Source organism: Agrilus planipennis, unplaced genomic scaffold, assembly GCF_000699045.2.
Source record: "Agrilus planipennis isolate EAB-ADULT unplaced genomic scaffold, Apla_2.0 scaffold66, whole genome shotgun sequence".
Taxonomy (NCBI): domain Eukaryota; kingdom Metazoa; phylum Arthropoda; class Insecta; order Coleoptera; family Buprestidae; genus Agrilus; species Agrilus planipennis.
This window is the reverse complement of record NW_020438868.1, coordinates 1,165,626-1,185,115: the sequence shown is the minus strand read 5'-3', so window position 1 is coordinate 1,185,115 and position 19,490 is coordinate 1,165,626. Positions and strand designations below refer to the sequence as shown.

The following is a 19,490-nucleotide window of genomic DNA, read 5'->3' as shown; positions in this document are numbered from 1 at the left end:
TCGAATGTTTTACTATTTCTTTAGAAAACAAGATGCGTTATAATCAACATTTAAATTAAGTACCTAGATATTTGAGTCAAATAAAAAAAAATAAATATTTATATTATTTATTAGTAGATAGGATATGTGTGCGAATTTTTATTCAGAAAAGTTGATATGGTTTTATATGTATGACGGTATACACCTACGTAGTTATTGACACACGATATTTTTGAAACGTCATCTATTTGTTGAGGGGGTCAATAAATAAATAAATAATCTACCTATACACAATTACAAACGTACTCCATAAACACTAAATCTACTTAGGTGTAAATAAATCACAGACTTATTGAATATTATGTAATCGTTTTTAAATAATCAAATATCTAATGGAATTGACTAGGCAAATGTTTTATGAAAACCATAAATATAAAATCACAATGATTCTTCCACTTTCACGTTTCAAAATCTGTTATTTATCAATAAATATTCATTGCTATATCTACATTCCTAAATCAACTATTTCGCGATAACGAAAGTAAAATCAATCCATCGAGTATGGGTCACACAATAATTATTGTATAACGTTACAATTAAGAGATATCAATGAATTTTCAGTTATATTAATACAAAATTTTGCATTTGCAGATACTATAGAGTGTTAGAGAAGATGAGTACTCAGTGTTGAGTCATCGGTAATCACATTGATTCGCTGAAGCACTCCAAGTAGCACTTTAGCACAATTAACACCTTTTAGTAAATATGCTCAAAATATTTACCAAAAGTAACATGCTCCTGCTTAAAAAATATTTGATGCATAGGCAGAAACATGTCACTTTTATATCAATTATTATCTGTACAAACCCATTGAAACATTTTTGTAACTACTGAAATAGTAGAGTAGAGCTGCCATCAATTTGTAAACTTTAGTCGCACTTTATTAAAGTACAAAAATTAATTATACTGTACTCCTAATAAATATCAATTAAAATAAAAAAATATCACACAAATGTATCACTCAGAAATTAAAGTACTTAATTAAAATGCGGAATGAGTATTCAATAGATTTTTGGAATGTGTACAAAATCAAGAAGTAGTTTTTAGATTTTTGCATTTCCTGACTTTATTCTGTTAGGGCTCGTACAGAATATAATCAGGAAGATTCATATCATTCTATCAATGAAATTAAGAAAACTTAATCCTATTTTTGAAGCAATTAACGTCAAGTAGATACTACAATAATGTTATAAGTACAACAATTTACTAACAACAAGCTTACTAATATTACTTTTTTCTTTGTAGAAAAAATTGAGATTTTGTTTCGTTAACAACAATCTTTACTTGCTTCCCAAAAACCTACTCATCCGTACCATTGCTTTACACATGAAGGTGTGTTTAGACTACGGTAGTAAGAAAGCACAATAAGCGTAGTTTAAACGACAGATAATTGCATACTGTCCTAAATTTTCTGAAATATGAGAGAACCGCATGAAAATCTAATTTGAAACCTGAAAAAATATTGCCAAAGATAATTATATTTACATTATTACTTACTAGTAAGCGATGTCCTACATCTGTCATATTTTGTAATGACATCATTTGATTATTTTGCTGTATTATACGCAAAAAAAAACAGGAAATCTTAAATCAATAACGAAAACAGTTCGGTCGGTTCTTTTTAACAGAAACCTCCACGCGTGACGCTGAACATGAATTAATAATAGTTCGCTTAGTCTAAAAGCACCCTAACGAGATTGCACGGACTTGTATGCGTCAATTATCGACACGAAAAAGAGGGAAGCAAGTAAAAACCAATGGGTATCAAAATTTAGAAGAAATAGCAACAATCCCAATTTTTTCTCATTGAGCTAATATGCCACGAAATTTATTATTGTCTGGATAATGTATTATTGACTTAATGTGTCTTTTGTTTCAAGGCCCAAAGCAGTTATTTTATTATTGTAAAGACGAGATTACGTAACGTGTAGATCTCCCTTGAGGATTCTCGTGAATGTTTTCTTAAACTGTTGATTAGCGAGCGCATAGCAAAACGGATTCAATGGACTATTGGCGTAACATAAAAAATAAGAGAACATGAATAAATGTTCGTTGGTGCATGGTGGTTCGGAACAAAAACCCTCGACTAGGGCTAGAATATGATACGGCGTCCAACAAACCACGAAAGCACCCAATATAAAAGAGATTGTCCTCAATGCTTTTCTAGCTCGGTTTTCCGATTTCGATTTCTGGCGTCCGAATTGCTCCTTTCTCTTCGTTCCCAGTTTTAAGCGCTTCCCGAAGCTTTTGACGAAACTTCTTTTATTCGAATTACAACCATCGATTATGGTTCTGGTACTGGTTTGGTTTCTGTTCAATTCAACTTTAGTTGTCACAATGGCACTGGGACTAGACGCGGTTCCAGACGTTTTTTCATCCGAACCCACAGTCTCTTCCCTCTGACTAACTTTTTCTACGACTACCACACTATTTACAACTGTTTTGTCCTGCGTCAGGATAATCTCAGTGTCCGTCTTGTTCAGTTTACATATTGGTAAAGGGGTGACTTGTTTGGAGGACGCTTGGACGCTGGACTTGATCGATGACGATTCCTGAATTATACTGGATGGTGGTGATTCGTAAGCGACAGAGGAAACTGCTACAGAACTTTCATCCATGAATCTCAGATCGGCGTTATCTAATCCTAATAGTACATCACATGTCCTATGTGTTTTAGTTAAGGTTTGGTTTTTTAAATTAAGGGTGCTGCAAGGCGACGCGCTGCTGTCTTGGAATTTCGATGGGGGCGTTATGATGCTTTGGGATTTTAAGGAGAACTCAGGAGAGTAAACGTTCACGTTAGCTGCGCAAGATTGCAAACTGTTTGTACCCGAATTGTTCTCTTCGATTTGTGGAAGCGACTGGGCAGTATCTGGAGATAATTTTCGTCTTTCAGTATTATCCATTTGTTCAGGGAAGAGCGACCCGTTTATTTTGTATGTTCTATTAACAGCGTTTACTGGCGGGACGCTGGATTTGACGAGAATTCCAACCACAGAAGCCCGTTTCTTGGACAAATCTTGCAGACAAGGAGTGGAAGGACAATCCTCATCCGAATCGAACGCGGGGCTACTGGATCTTTCGAATTTTTCTTCTGCAGTAACATGCGTGGGAGGTATGATGAATGCTCGTCTTTCCGTAGTCATGTCGGCTGTTGCTATCGTCGTGGTTATTGTGGTGTTACTTCTTTGACTGCTAGTTTTTTGACTTGAACTAGATTCACCAGAAGTACCACCACCACCACCACCACCAGGCTGATTATCCTTTACCGTTAAAGTGTTACTTGTAAGAGTATCTAATGGAACTTTGTTAGTATTTGGAGTCAAGTTTGTTTGGACTTTGTCCTGGCTCAAAAGAGTACTTTGAGTTTTAGACAAACCGATACCGGCTGCTCTTCCAGCCATGCCGGTCATCGCCCCCGCACTGAGAGCCACCATGGAATGCATCTTCCTTTGTTTCGCCTCGCTCTTTTTCTGCATGTCGTACGCCGTCTTGTAAATACCCCCATAGAGTATGAACAGTACCACCAGAGTCGTCCAGTAATATCCGATGATGAGTGCCGTGTTAAAAATGGGATCCTTGAGGAACTGAACTGCACATTGACCCGGTAAAAGGTCCCTGTACCCAACGAAATGTTCCCACCCGAAGATGCTGATGAAGAAGAGAAGAGCGGGAATGATCCATGTTATTGTAACCATCCAAATGACTTTTGGTTTCGTTCTCCAACTTCGATATTTAGCGGGAATTTTCACAGAACAAAACCGATCGATGGTAATGAGGAGCACGGTATATTGAGAAACGAGACAAACCGTATAATCTACTGACAGCCAAAGGTCGCACAATAGTGGTCCCAAATCCCAATACCCCATTAAAACGTAAACCGTGTAAAATGGCATCGAAATCGTTCCTGAAATTGAAGCTACATGTAACTACCTGCTAATCAATAAAACCATTACAAAAGTTTTATTTACCAATAAGCATATCTGTTGCAGCCAAGGATGCGATGAAGTAGTTGCTAGGTTGTCGGATATTTTGATCAACGAGAAAGGCAAGAAGAACCAACACGTTTCCAGATATTGTGAGGATGATGCATATCCCCAAGCATATGGAAATTATGATGGTCTGCCACAGTTCGAAGGGTGGAAGAACAGGTGTGAAACCATCGTCTGTGGATACCGAGAAAGTGATGGTCTCGTTTTCGATCGAACTATTTTCGGTCCACGTTTCGATTTTGTCCGTGTAGAAAGGCCATGATATTGAGATGTTGAGGTTTTGGATGCAGTCTTCGAAGGTCCAATCCTTGTAAACTTCTCGACACAGGCGTTCGCGTTGCCTCTGAAGTCTCCTGCAATATGAAAGAGAACTTCAGAGAACAAGACCGGCTCATAGAATATTGTCGATATGTCATTAGCTGCAATTCCTAAATAGCTACATGCAAGAAGCGAATACTTCTAAGAAGTATCATCAGCAATACAGGATAGACAACAAAGATGCTCGCTGTGCATCAGTTGTCAAGCACAATCTCTCTAGTCTTGTTGGGATATTTTCTAAAAGTCTTGTCTTTTAAAAGGGCTTGCTCGGTCATCTTTTAGGAACTGTTAGAATGGTTGGGTGGAGATAAATAAGACGAATCAAATTAAAGTAAAAGAAAAATTAAAGATTCTGTTTAGAATGCTACTGTTCCAGGCATCACGATAAGCCCACTCGGAATCCAAACTGTACCCTTTCAAATACTTAGGAACCGTGTAGTATTTTACATTCCACTATTTCTACTAGATACCCACAATAAATTTTTACCATTAGTTGTGAGTCCAGTAATGTTTAAGAAGTCCTTTTTTAATTAAGGATATCGATTTTCATGAAAAATAACACAAACCAAAACAGAATATTATTCTACTGAAATTTTTACAAGTGGATCAAGATTTGGAACTTACTTGGATCTTAGCGACTACTTTTTAACAAGCAGCAGTTTCAGTTAGTCAGTGTTCTTTCTGTCAAGACTAACTTTGAGATGATGATAACAGGTTCGAGATGACAATACACAGGTAACATACTTCCTGTCGCGTCAGAACTATAGTTGGTACTCAAGGGTAATAAAAACTTTTTCAAAATATCATTAACTTTTATGGACTCTCAGTTTTCCGAGCTTTTATAATAGAATAGTCTCACTTTTGCGAAAGTACAAATATTATCAGAAAGTTCAGACCGCTTCAGTGAATCATACATAGAGTTCATTAAGTTTTATGACGCAGGAAAGTAGATTGTTTTGCATTTCAGTTTAACGGCTTAATTTCGTTGAGAATTTTACCCTTCGGGTTTTTACATCTTTCATAATAACGAATATAAAGATGAACCGTTTTATTGTGTCTAGTTTAAAGGCCGAGATACCATTTTGTCATCTAACTACATTAACATTTACGTGCTAATGAATAATTCATAGACTACCAAAAGAAATAGTCTCGCTAGAATAAATAACAATCCCCAAAGTAATTGCAGTTTTTAAAAAGTCGAAATTGTTGTTTCGAAAGGACATGTTTGTTTCTTAATGAAGTTTTTGCTTTAAAAGAAAAAAGAAAATGAAAGTAGTTTTGCGATGCGAGACCACAGACTAATCCGTTGCTAGACTCTAAAATTCAAAAAGGTCTGGACATAGAGATAAGAATTGAATGTTTATTACTGAGGTATAAGAAGATTCGGGGTTGACTTTAGTGACCTGTGGCATGTTGGCGAGTACAGACAGGGCTGGAAAAGGACAGAGGGGTGGCAATTTTTCCCTCCGTCGGTCCACTATGATGCCGCAGGTTATTAAACCGATTCCTCATCATCATAAGGTCGTCAATGGTTGGACACGCACCTCCTTCTTATCCTGAGCTAATCTTCGCATTTTCCCAAAACTAGAACAACCCACATCCTATTAACTATTTGCGAACACTAATCTAATTTAGGTCTACCTCTATTCCTCTTAAGTCCTGTTTCTGCCTCTCATGTGCCTCTGACTAGACCTTCATGCCTGAGAAGGTGTCCTACCAACCTATCTCACCTATTTCTTATTGACTTCCATAGAGTCCTTCGTTCTCCTATTCTTTCTAATTCCTCTTCATTTCTAACCTTCTCTATCCACGGTATCCTCATCATTCACCTGTCACATTACATTTCGAACGCCTCTAACCTTTTTTTTTTCGTCGTGCCCAACGTCCATGTTTCGCACCCGTACAGCGTCGCGCTCCAAACATACACCTTTAACAATCTTCTTCGAATTTGTAAATTAACTGTTCGCGAGCATAGAAGTGTCTTCTTTTTATTGAAGGCGACTTGACCATGCGCTATCCTCTGCTTTATATCCCTACTATTCCTTCCGTCCTGACTTCCTATAGATACCTAGAAATCAGCCACTTCTTCTAATTTTTCGTCTCTTATTTTTACATTCGCTCTTTTCCTACATTTCTTTCCTTGCAAACCAGTATTTTAGTTTTGTCAGTACCGCTTCCATTTTATTTAAAGCTATATCGAACTCCTCCTAAGCATACTAATCTTTTGCCCCTGTATATCTATCCCTACAGTTATACTGCCTTTAATGATGTTGATCGCGTCTTCGATGTATTGATTAAGAAGTAGAGGTGACCGTGTGCATCCCTGTCTGACTTCCTTCCTAATATTTACTTCTCTACATTGCAGCTCCAGTTCTATAACTTCCTCTTACTCTTTATACAAACTAAGTATCACTCTTCTATCTCTCTAACCGATTTCTACCATTCAAACATTAATTAACTAAGTCTAAAAGTAAACAACCATGAGACAGTTTATAAATGATGATTATATGACTACGATAGACTGGTTTATAATCGTTTCTGGCTAACTAGCTAATTTGCGATACTACTGTTAAGACAAGATGGGTTTTTGCCTCTCCATTCGCATTTCACCAAACCTGAAAGCTATCCATCGCGTCCCTATGCTGTTATTTGGGATTGCATTGATTTCTCATTTTCCGCTATCGGTTTTCCAGTCGGTCGTGAGCCTAATGAACCTTTTTATCTTTCATTTCATGCGACTTGATAACCTGAAGTAGGTCACAAAACGTCAGCAACCGAATAACCAAGCAGCGCCTAATCGGAATCAGGAAAAAAGTCGATGCAAAAAAATACAAGGGAGAAACTATTAACCAAATACAAACAAGAAACGCGAACAGAACCCTCAACTGTCAAGTATTGTCAGAATAAAACAAAAAACAAAAAGAATCAGTCAACTCCATGACAAACTTATTTTTACTTACTCGTATATCATATCTTCTAAGAGAAATATTAACCGAAATTTATCTTAAAAACCATTTGTTTTTAGACTACTGTCTCCAACGTATCAAATAGTAAATATCCAAGATCAGGAACTAAATCTGATGATTAAACTAAACTCAGACCTCTAGTACCTATCATCTTTAGCAGATATCTAAGATCTTCGAATCTCCTGCTACTTTTGGTAATCATGTAATTAAATAATAATTTTTATTATGACAACTACATATTACTACCTTAGTATATGACGATAAAAAATTTTTACTGCATGTCTAGCATTTTGTTTTTTTTATAATCTGTTTTCAAAATATTATTTCAATGATTTTAAAAATTCATGTCGAACATCAAGCTGAAAATGAGTGTAAAAGTTAAGCGTTTAAATGGTGATAGTAGATGACAACTTTTAATGTAATGATTGAGCTATAAAACTTTGAAAATGTTGAAAGAAATCTAGCAGGTGTACAACGAATAAGTCTTGAATGACAGTTATCCAGAAACGACGGGGATGGGAGGGTTAACTGAAAAAGTTAGGTAATAATTTATCAACATAACTCGAGGTAGTTTAAAAACTTGTTCAGAAAGTATCACACAAAAAAACAGTAAATTGTTTGTGTATTTTACGCTTCAAAACTTTCAATAAAAAATGAATAAAAGAATGCATTAAATTACTTTTAAAGACGAGATAAAGATAACAGAGTGAGTAATTATCAAAATAATCATCCATAATGACCATTTGTTTCTATAAGCGAAAGCTTAGTTTGTTCACGATATAGGGTGACCTAGCATAACTTATATTCTGTTTACAAGACTTACAGTTTCCGTTATGCGATGTTAACACTGTCTACTGAATTTCCATGAGAAATTACGTAATATGACCCTGTATACATTTATTTACTTCATTCCCTTTGGGATTTCTCTGTTATGGAGAACAAAATGGACTTTTTTGATTAGTGGCTTCGTTAAGGGTGAAAAATTGTCCTGTCGGACATTTCAAGAGACTTCTTCAACCAATAACTTGTCGTAATATGGCTCAGATAGAAGATGTCACATATTAGATATGTTTGGTGTTACATAAAAAGTTTCTTTTCTTTACGACTTATAGAGAGAAGTGAAAAAGTTTTTTATCCGAAAACACACTTAAAGCTTTAGCAAATACACTATATATCCAATTACGTTTCATCACCGATTACTAAAAGATATTTATTTAGATGAATTATAAAACTTAACAACACTTTAAACCGTTTTCAAAAATTTCCATAAATAATTTTGTTAGAATTCGGCACAATGCAATTTTCCCATTTTCATTTTCGCACAAAAGATACGCGACTATCTGGCGCCTTACGATGAGACAGAAGTAGAAGCACCCCTCCTTCTCGTACACGTCGTAAACGCTAAGGATTTAAAAGTATACTTCACTTTCTCTAGCGATGTGCCCCTTCCAATGTCTTGGATGCGCCCTAGCAAAATCGTAGGGAGAAAAAAGCTCATTATACTCTCGACTCTTCTTCATTAAACATACTTTTTCATATAGTACCTGCCAAAAGTTTTGTTCATTTATGAATAGTAGTGCGAGTCGAAAACAAGCGTTAAAGCCTTTAATATGTCTTCAAATATAAATAAACATCTCGTTGATATTTTGAGTAGTAAATGGTACCAATAACAGCACATTTGAGCAATGCAATTGTAGTGGATAAAATGGTCAATTTTTCCGTGCAGTACTGTACGGATTATACGCTCTTCACCGGTTAAGAGCTTTGCCGAGAGTTGTCTCCTTCCTTTTCTGGCCTAGTGCTGTTCTTTTCTACTTTGCGTCGGTCAAAGTGAAGGTCACATCGCTACAGAAAGTAAACGAAGTATAGCTCAAGTGGGTTTAAGGTATTTCGTTAATTTAATTACAAAAATTTTTCATTCTGTTGAAAAGCACTGTGAAAAACAAATCTCCTTTTCGTAGACCAGCGTCTGCTGTTGCGTTTTTATTTTTTTTAACAAAACAGAATTTTTTACTCTCACGAATTGTTTTGCTTATTTCATTCTCATGACCAACAATGCAATTTGTGTGGTAATAGGCACCTAATTAAACTTTACGTTCTCGTGTTAATGCGGAGTTTGTCGTGAATGACCAGTAAAATTTTATTCCTTTCTTTTAAAATCAGCACAAATCTGTTTTATTTACGATAACATGACGAAAGGTAACAACATGCAACCAACATTATTGTATTGATTCAATAAGGAAGTAAATAATTCCGGCTTATTAGGCTTACCAAACTCAAGTTCATCGGAAAATACTCTCGATGTGATTTGGTAAAGTTTGTTTCTTAAATAACCCAAGATAATGATCAGATACAATAAACTTGTGTTTATAGCCTAATTAAGTTATCTGGGCTAATAGTTCGTGGTCTATTTGATTTTACTCCTACACTTCGTCTATAATTGCGGTAGATATTTTCAAATGTGATGAGGTACCTAGTCTTTCTAGAAGCGATTCCAATTGTTTAGACTTATTCTGATGAAAGAAAAGAATTTAGCTCGCATTCTTTAAAAGCCCATCGTGTACTTCAAAAGAATCTTTTTCTGTTTACTCTCAAGTGTTATGATTCCACTAAGAATAAGTTAACATATTGTGGGTTTGTAACAGACGCAAACCGCGAATATATCACCAAAAAGGCATTAATTACATCATAAACCTTATCTGTTTGCAATAAAAATCGAATAAAAATAAACCAGACCACTTTTACGACGTACGCAGCCACAAAGTGTTTAGATTACTGTTTCGCAAATACTTATCTATCAGTTATTCGGCAAGTATTCGTTGATTACAAAGTAAGGCTGAGGAAATTGAAGGAAGTTAATGTATAGAAATATGCTAAGCTTGTTTTTTTATATGATATTGTATTATTATAATGTGTAAGTTATTTTTCCCATCCACCGAAATTATTTCACATTAAATTATATATATTTTATTTACAAAGGGCTACATTAAGATGGATCAGGATACATTTCTTATTGCTTCATATATACTTGTTGGTTTTGATGATACTTGTGAAACCTTTCGTCGTTGCTTGTTTATGCTGTCGAACCTTTTAGCTTAATGATTGTATACTGGTGTGTTCGGGTTCGATTCCCGGCGAGAGCGTAACAGAAGCAACAATTTTACTTTGTGGCTCTTTTTTTTCAATAATTATTCAGGAAGGGATAAAAGGGTTAACACGTATCTATTCTAATAACAAAATATTTAAAAAATACTACAAATGGCGCAGTAAACGCCATCTGTAGCACGATGCTACATTTTAGGATTACGTATGCTCCAACAAGGTCCACTTGTGTGGATATCTACTTGCTGAAAACGAATCCCGGCGTCGGAGCTGTCTGCGACCCGCTGATGAGATCCAAAAAGATCGAAATCGCGATCTGCGTCTGGCAGTTTCGACAGAATACAGACCACTTCGAATTATTTTATTCAACAAATTATTTGTTTGTGACCACTTTATCAATATAACAGTCAAATAAACGTAATGTAAACTGTATTATAACAACACTGACATTTGGAAACGAATATGTTACTTGCAGGAACACAAACTTCTTGGTTATATGCTTATAAAAAATGTATAGGTACTTGGCCATTATGTAAACAACTTTTCTTATATACGTATAACGGAAAGCTTAAGAAAATCGATAATATAATTGTTTCTTCCCGTATAATCGTGTTGTTTATTTCGACATTCTACCTCACATTCGTAAAAAAATTTCAACAAGAAGTGAAACTCGTTTCACTTATTATTATAGACTATTGTGTTTAGAAACTTTATGAGATGGTAAAATATCAGATAATCCATTCTCCAGTAATAAAAACCTATACTGCATGGGTATAATATACAATTTCAAAGAGCGCTTATGTTCGCTCATGATGCGACGCACAGGCGAAATCAAACAATTTACATATCGATGAGATCGTCTCCTTGTGCATCCAGGAAGATGATAATGTTTATGGAAGTTTTAGACAAGAACATTTACCGATATAACAGGAACATTTGCATATTCCCTTGGATAAACATCATAATCGATTTCTGTAACTGCTACGTCTATGTACCTAGACAAAAATGTCTCATCAAAGTAACGACAACTATTTGATTTCCAGCATATTGGTTTCTTCTTTGGTTTGAGGCAATAATAGTTGAAATTTGAAATATAATATTAAACCTCGAAAATGTAATATATTTTATATTATATAAGATATAATGTAGTAGATTGGATATTATGTAAATGATTAGATATCTTGTCCAAGTAAAATTGCTCTCCTCGTCTATATAATAGTCTATTCTTATATTCTTGTGAACAAAACTAATCTTGAAGAATTGAGAAAAGTAACAGTTAATCAGCCTACAAAAGAAAAATATGATAGTAGTAATTGAATAGGTATTCGTTAAAGGTTTTCCTTTTTTATTGGATAAACATGGAAAAAGTTAACAAGAATTTTCCCTTGTATAACAATGTATCAGTTTTCGTAAAAGTTCTCATTACTAAATAATTAATATCACGGAGGCCCTCTTGGTTAATCAAAATGAATAAGTAGTGAATACCGTTGGCTATAATTTGTAATAAATACTGAAATAGTATTCCAACTATTTCTTTCCTGTTTCTAACTATTTGAAGACGTTTTCGCCATATCATAACGATTTCTTTAACGATCTCTTAACGACTACTGAAGTACTAGTTATGCAGATTTTATTTCTGGTAGTTGAACAAAATTAACGAAGAACCGGTTACATTTAGACATGAAGTATAATAAAAGACGTTATTTTGATGCTGTTCGTGGAATTTTGTAGGAATTACTCTTCCTTTTTGTACCCATCCTTACGTTTGGACGTAACTCAAGTTATGCGACCAGAATAAAATATAATCAAAACGTACCATCAAGGGTGGAGTTGGCCAGGAATAATAACATCTTACTTATTATGCAGTGGCGTAGATACCAAGTGGTAGATCTGGGATTAAAATTTCAACCAGGTAATTTCGAATAAAATATTTTAATTCAATATCGATTGTGGCAGCACCCATATCGAGATCTAAACTGACATCTATTTATTGGTGGGCCGAAAATTCCTCCACACTACTTTTAAAAGTCATGGGAATAGGTGGGAAACTTGGACAAGGGCGGACGGACGCAGAATCGAACGGGTGCCCTCCCAAATGCTAAGCAATAGTCTAAACCTCTAGGCCAGGGGTTGGCAAACTTTAGAGACAGAAGAACCAAATTGTCAAGGAAAACAAGGTACTCCTTTCAGGAATCGTGGAAATAGGTGGGCGGTGGTTCGGGTGAGAAAGATGAGAAGGACGAAATGAAGACAGGACAGATTCAAAGATTAACTTTAGAATATTACTGCACCAGCATTTGCCTAAGTGACCCAAGGGAACCACAGAAAAACTGGGACCAATGCAGATGGACCCGGAATCTAATAACAGACGTTCTCCCGAATGCTAAGCAATGGTTTAAACCTCTAGGTCATGTCGCTAGATCAGTATAAGGAGCATTCCAACGAGGTATGGATAGATTAGATACAAATCGAGGAGCGACCAAAATTAATCTCGCAATCGAGCGGTCAGTCGCGATCGGCATGTAGGTCAACCCTGATGTAGGTTTAAACCTCTAGATCATGTCGCTCGATCAGTATAAGGAGCATTCCAACGAGGTATGGATAGATTAGATACAAATCGATGAGCGACCAAAATTGGCCTCGCAATCGAACGGTCAGTCGCGATCGACTTGTAGGCCAACCCTGATGTAGGTTTAAACCTCTAGATCATGCCACTCGGTTAGCTGACAATTTATACTGTTCTTAAATGTCTTAATATTTTAATAATGCTTCTTCTGTCTTGTGTATTCTCTTAACTGGAATTGAAATTTCGTCAGTTTTATATAACCTCCCCCGAACATCATTACATTACTATGTGTGCGCCCCTGTCGTTACGTGTTCCTTGCTGCTGGGGTTACAGTCGCTAACCCTCGCCACCAAGGATGCTTTACATACAAATAGCCCTTCAACAATTAACAGGATCTTTGCTTAAATTAGAAATTAGGCAGCGAAAATGAAAGTGGTTCATGCGAAAACGAGGTATTTGTATATACATAGGTAACTTGCACTAACTTAATTCTGTTTATGTATCATTCACCGAAAAACTGAAGAAAATGGACAATATCTTATATAAAATGGCTTATTAATGAAGGTAAACAAAAGCTTTGGCAATTGAAAATAATACCACCCAGAAGTCTTTTTTTTTTAATTTGCTTTTATCTTTACGTCGAACTTTTAACAATCGCAATTACTTTAATTAGATAAAAAATATCCTGGCGGCTCTTATCAAGAAATTACCCACGCTAACGATAAATTCGAATTTGCTAACAATAAGGCCTTACGAAATAAAAAGAGTCAAGAGTACAGAGGTGAATTTTTGTTTTTCCTGTTTTCCAATTTAGAGCCCGCCTCACGTCTTACTTATTCCGTTCACGAACGCTTGGTAAAGACGTTTGATTAGATCGCTCACCGATTTAAACAAGCTGTTTCTTAGTATTTTTATCATTATTTTGTTATTACGGCCCAAGGTGAAGGAAATGGAAGTCAAAGAAGTTCGATTTATCTTCTAAATATAACAGGGAGTCCCTTTTCGCCGGCATAATCCGTAATTAAAAAATCTAGCTCAATGTTTTCAGGATGAGGGGTTGTATCTGTCACATTTGTGAGGTTAGGTTATACAAACGTTTGCAGTAACTGATATGAATTATGTTTTATTATATAATACTATGGTAGCAAATCATATCAATCATTTGGAGAAGATCAGCCTCTCATATCGTAACTTTTGTTATATTATTACTTGTAACAAATTATAAATCTAATTAATGCATATATAAGTAAATTGACAATATAAGACTTACTCAATTTACAATCTTTTAATTTCGTATGAAGATTAACAGTTGACCAAGAAACAGGCTAATGTATTGAAACGAAGATATCGAATGAAAAGTCTCAAAGTAAAGAGTTCGTTTAAAAGAAGAAAGCCAAAATGCACTTACTAACTGAAATGCCGCACTGATATCCTTTCAGGCGAATACAAGTACTACCAGAGAACTATTCATTTACTAAGCCCCTTTCATCCCCATTCACACGCTATCGTATGAATGGGTTCTTCGCAAAGGTTATTTATTTGAAAACGTAGGTATTTCTCAAATTTGAACGAACCGTAGACTGCTCAAGAGATGAATTTTTTAAAGCAAAGGGTTACTCGGGGAAACAAGTGTTCTTCAATTCCGGTTTGTTTCTTCTGAAAATCAAAAGAAAACTTTAATTATTACCTCTAAAGGCACAAAAATGCAACTCTTTTCGAATTTCGTCAGACCAGAACAGAAAGTATATCAAGTTCCTAACAGAGTTTTAATCATTTCGTCTATGAGTACCATAAGGTTCAGTATTGTTCTGGTTTCTTGATTTTGAAGTAGGTACTATATATAAGTGGATGGAAAATTGACAACGGTAAGTATTCCTTCAGAAGATACAAATATCTAACAGAACAGAAGGAGTACCAGAAGTTTTTAACTGGGTTGGAAACAACTGATATAGGTAAATCAATCCATTCATGAGTAGCTTAAGGTTTAATACCCTTCTGACTTCCCGAAGCCTGAAGATAGCAATTATGAGAGTTATCGTCCATGAGAAGTCTAAGGTTTAATAATCTTCTCGCTTTCCGAAGCCTGAAGGTAGCAATTATGATAGTTATCGTCCATGAGAAGTTCAAGGTTTAATAACCTTCTGGCTTTCCGAAGGCTGAAGGCAGCAATTATGAAAGTTACCGTTCATGAGAAGTCTAAGGTTTAATAACCTTCTAGCTTCTCGAAGGTTAAAGGCAGAAATTATGAGAGTTAACGTTGATGAAAAGTCCAAGGTTTAATACCCTTCTGACTTCCCAAAATCTGAAGGCAGCAATTATGAGAGTTATCGTCCAGGAGTGGCCTAAGGTTTAATAACCTTCTAACTTTTCGAAAACTGTATGCAGCAATTATGAGAGTTACTGTTGATGAAATGTCTAAAGTTTAATACCCTTCTGACTTCCTGAAGCCGGAAGGCAGCAATTATAAATGTTACTGAAAACTTCTTTACACTGAAGTAATAAATTAGAATAGATTTTCATGTTGGTACTTTAGATAATTAGATAGAAAATTGGTAAAAATATTTTCTAATAAAGACATTAAAATAGTACCAGGTTTTCTATCAATTTTTGATTAATTGGCATTCATCAATTTTTTCATAGACAAGATAAGGTCGACATTGTCTTTCGCTTATTTAGGTTAGTTCGATTCTAACATTTTCTATTATTCTGCAGAGATCAACCTTCAAATGTAATATCTTCTCCCTTTCTATCTAACTCAACTCATCTTCAAATATTTATTCAATTTCTAGAGTCGCGTGATTCGGGTCGATAACAATTTTTCTACGTCTCCCCCAGTTTCTACTATATCACGATCCAATTAGGCATTTTCCTGCATTTTTCACGACTATCCATAAGCAAATATTTGACTGAGTCAATAACGCCGAGCTTTTAAACATTCACCATCATGATATCGAACAAATTTGATGCCCGTGCCCGAAACAAACAGTAAGATAGGTCGAATTACAAAACTGGTCTCCACCAATAAAGCAAAATCATTAAATAAATTACAAATAGATGCAGGCAGTAACTAGAAAATAGACTGACCTAACATAACACATGCGTGGATCAGATGAAATATTGCAGCTGTAAATCGTTTAGGGAGGGTTTAATCTATCTAAAAAGCCACCCCTAAATACTTTTTTGTATCAGTTTATCAATAAATTTGTAACTTTATCAGCTCCATGGAATCTTGCCGTTGCGAACTATACATATACACTGTAAACTCTATATAACGACACTTAAGGGACTGAACATTTTTCGGCGTTATAAAGAGCGGTCGTTAAACGGAGAGAAATAAAAGATATTATTTTACTATTCTATAATAATATGCATTTACCAATATAGTGCACATTTTGTAAACGAACATTATTATTCATACATTGCGTATAGCCTGTTATCTTCGTCTGATGTTTTTTGCTGCTCCAATATTTTAATTGTACATATTTTGTTACGCATCTTACTCATATCTTAAGATACTGCTGGATCAACTTGATTATATAAAAAGTATTTTTTTAATAGTTTCGCTGCATCAAGTGCTTGTTTGATGCTTGGTGGAGGGACAGGATCGTCTTCTTCAACAACGTACACAGCTGCAGTTCTTATCTATTTCGGCAACTTAGAAAGTACTGCTTAATGACTTAATAATGCCGCATTGTTGTCGTTAAATAGAGTCAGCGTGACGCTATATAGAGTGTAATATTGTATAGAAAACAATGTAAACCAACCAAAGTCAAGCAATTTCGACGTTTTAAGGAGTTTGTCGTTAAATCGAGTGACGTTATAAAGAGTTTACATTGTATATTCAACGAACTTATGAATTTAAATCGAAATCATTAAAGTCGTGTTTGGAGTTCTTTATAATCGCGACCATTGTAGCTACAACTTCGTAATGAATAGCAGTTGTATCACGAACTCGCCCTTTTCTCATTCATTTCATATTCGGTTTGAAAAAAACGCTACCCGAGCCTCCCTGTAAATGTTGGTACCCACATTGTTGAGAAAATGAGAAACCGCTGCAATTACAAGGCACAAATTAATGAAAAGAAATGACTTTGAAATAGCCTACATCGAAAACAATTAAACTCCGCAGTTTCGACAAAAAAGAATTACGTAAGAATACTGCTTTTCATTGGAAATTGCAATAGAACAAAAGATACACCACAAAATCACCCAAGATCGGGTAGTGATTCATGTCTGAGGAAATAGGATGATGAGTATTCTCCAGAGAAATTAAAACGAAGCAATGAAAATGAAATGTAGCAGATACATAGATTAAGAAGATGATGGGAAAATACAATGCTTAAATGACTTGTAGAGTTATGATACAAAAAACTATTATGGGACAAGAACAACTTCCCCAGATAAACAATAATTTAATGTTGAAAGGTACCTACACCACCCTGTAAATAATCCTTACACCCGCTGACATATTATATTATCAAATAGGGATAATCCCATCATAAATGACTGCTAGCGTTAGGATATTAAAAATAATTGTGAGTCAAAAACAACCTCCCCCGATAAACAATAATTTAATATTGAAAGGTACCTATACCACCCCGTAAGTAACCCTTAGACCCGCTGACAAATTATCGAATAGCCAGAATCCTATCCTAAATGACTAGAAATGACTAGAGTTAGGATACTAAAAATTATTGTGGGACAAGAACAACTTCCCTGGGTAAACAAGAATTTAATATTGAAAGATACATAGACCACCCTGTAAATAACTCTTAGACCCACCGACAAATTGTATTATCAAATAGGGATAATCCCATCTTAAATTACTTCTAGCGTTAGGATATCAAAAATAATTGCGAGTCAAAAACAACTTCCCCAGGTAAACAATAATTTAATATTGAAACGTACCTGTACCACCCCGTAAATAACCCTTAGACGCACTGACAAATTATCGAATAATAAATAAAAACCTTATTCATCCTTATCAGCTGATGGGTTTTGCATAATATAATATTAATGTATGCATAATTCATTTGTAAACAACTGAAGAAAGCAAAGAATAAATTTAAATAGTGAATGAATGTTAAGACAGTATAAATACTCTTATATTATAGTCTAAATAGGTATTCAACGTAAACAATTACAATTTTCTCCAATAGGTGCCTAGGGACAAAAGGAGAATTGAAAAAATTATCGGGAGTGTAGTAAAGAATAAAGAGCACCTTTTTAAATAGATTTAGGTTTCCCCGAATTCGAATCATAAAAAGCTTTAAGTGTTGTGTCGATCATTAAATAAAAGTGTATAACAATAATTACAAATAAGTCATTAGAAGAAGTCTTATGTACACTTCAACATGCTTTTCATATTAATTAAACTACAATGTAGCTTGTGGTGAAGAGTTTGACGCCAATTCTTCACTGCTTCTTTGTATTTTCTTATTAATTTGTCGTTGACGTTTCTCGCATAAAAACGTTGTCTCTAATTTTCGACTGTTTAACAAAAAAGTGTTGTTACAAATCCAGTTAGTCGTTTCAAAGTTCGAACCTGTAATTGAACCTCCGAGGAGTTTTCTTTATCAGCTTAAAGACGAGAGAGTAACGACCACAGGTCTTAATGTAACTTCCAAACGGCTTCCACTAAAAGTAATTAAACTGGTCGTAAGCAATTTGCTTTGGAGAAACAAAGTCGACGAATGCCAAAAAAGAAAACCTATTCACTACTAAGAAATCTTTGATTACGTCAGCATTCTTTCCAGTTAACGCCTTTTTGACGAGAAGGTTCTGAATAAAACGGAAACAAAAGTGAAAACCGGGTGGATCGACATATAATAAACAGCACTCGGTGTAGAAAACAACATTGAAAAAGCGGACCTTTCTGGCAATAACGGACGTTTATAAAGGGCAATTTTTCTTTATTTAAGCGGAAAAAATGTTCCACAGATGTATATTAGACGCTTACTTCAATGTAGCATGCGAAAAATTTGCTGTGAAGGCATTGAGATAGTGTAACAACTGTTATTTATCACATAATGGATTAAATGTATCAAAAAGGCGAACTAAAATTGGTGAATGCGCCAGGCAAATTACTCAACTCATTTTATCTGTGAAGATACGACACGCTGTGGAGTGAAATTAAGATGTAAGATCGGTTAATGGTCAATAACCAACAGAAGAAAAAACGAAAAGGGAGAGATAACTTGATTGCAACATCAAAGTCTTATATTTCAGTTCAGTCTGTGTTAATGCCTTCCCTAGACAAACATTTTCAGTCTCTCTCCAGTCTCCCAAAATCTTTCAGAGTCGTTCAGCGTCTCTCACAGTCTCTCAGTTATTCCCTAGGTGTTTTTATGGATCTCTCACAGTCTCTGTATGAGAGACTCGAACGATAAAATTGTTAATTCAGAAATTCGAGTCTCTCACAGAGAGACTGAATGAATAAAACTGAAAAATTGAGAGACTCGAGTCTCTCGTAGAAAGACAGGGATCTCTGAAATATGTTGAACTTGG

The 19,490-nt window shown here is 35.2% G+C and overlaps 1 protein-coding gene across 3 annotated transcripts in view; it reads right to left on the bottom strand.

Moving 5' to 3' along the window:
- Positions 1 to 76: 76 nt before the first annotated feature.
- Positions 77 to 19,490, bottom strand: part of LOC108734684 (muscarinic acetylcholine receptor gar-2) — a 155,827-nt gene continuing 136,413 nt past the window's right edge. For all 3 annotated transcript variants that reach the window (XM_025976520.1, XM_025976524.1, XM_025976522.1), the window contains exons 3-4: positions 4,011 to 4,384; positions 77 to 3,946 (exon numbers count right to left, since the gene is read on the bottom strand). In XM_025976520.1, coding sequence (XP_025832305.1) covers positions 1,956 to 3,946; positions 4,011 to 4,384 — 2,365 coding nt within the window. In that variant the 3' untranslated portion in view covers positions 77 to 1,955. The remainder of the gene's footprint in view (positions 3,947 to 4,010; positions 4,385 to 19,490) is intronic.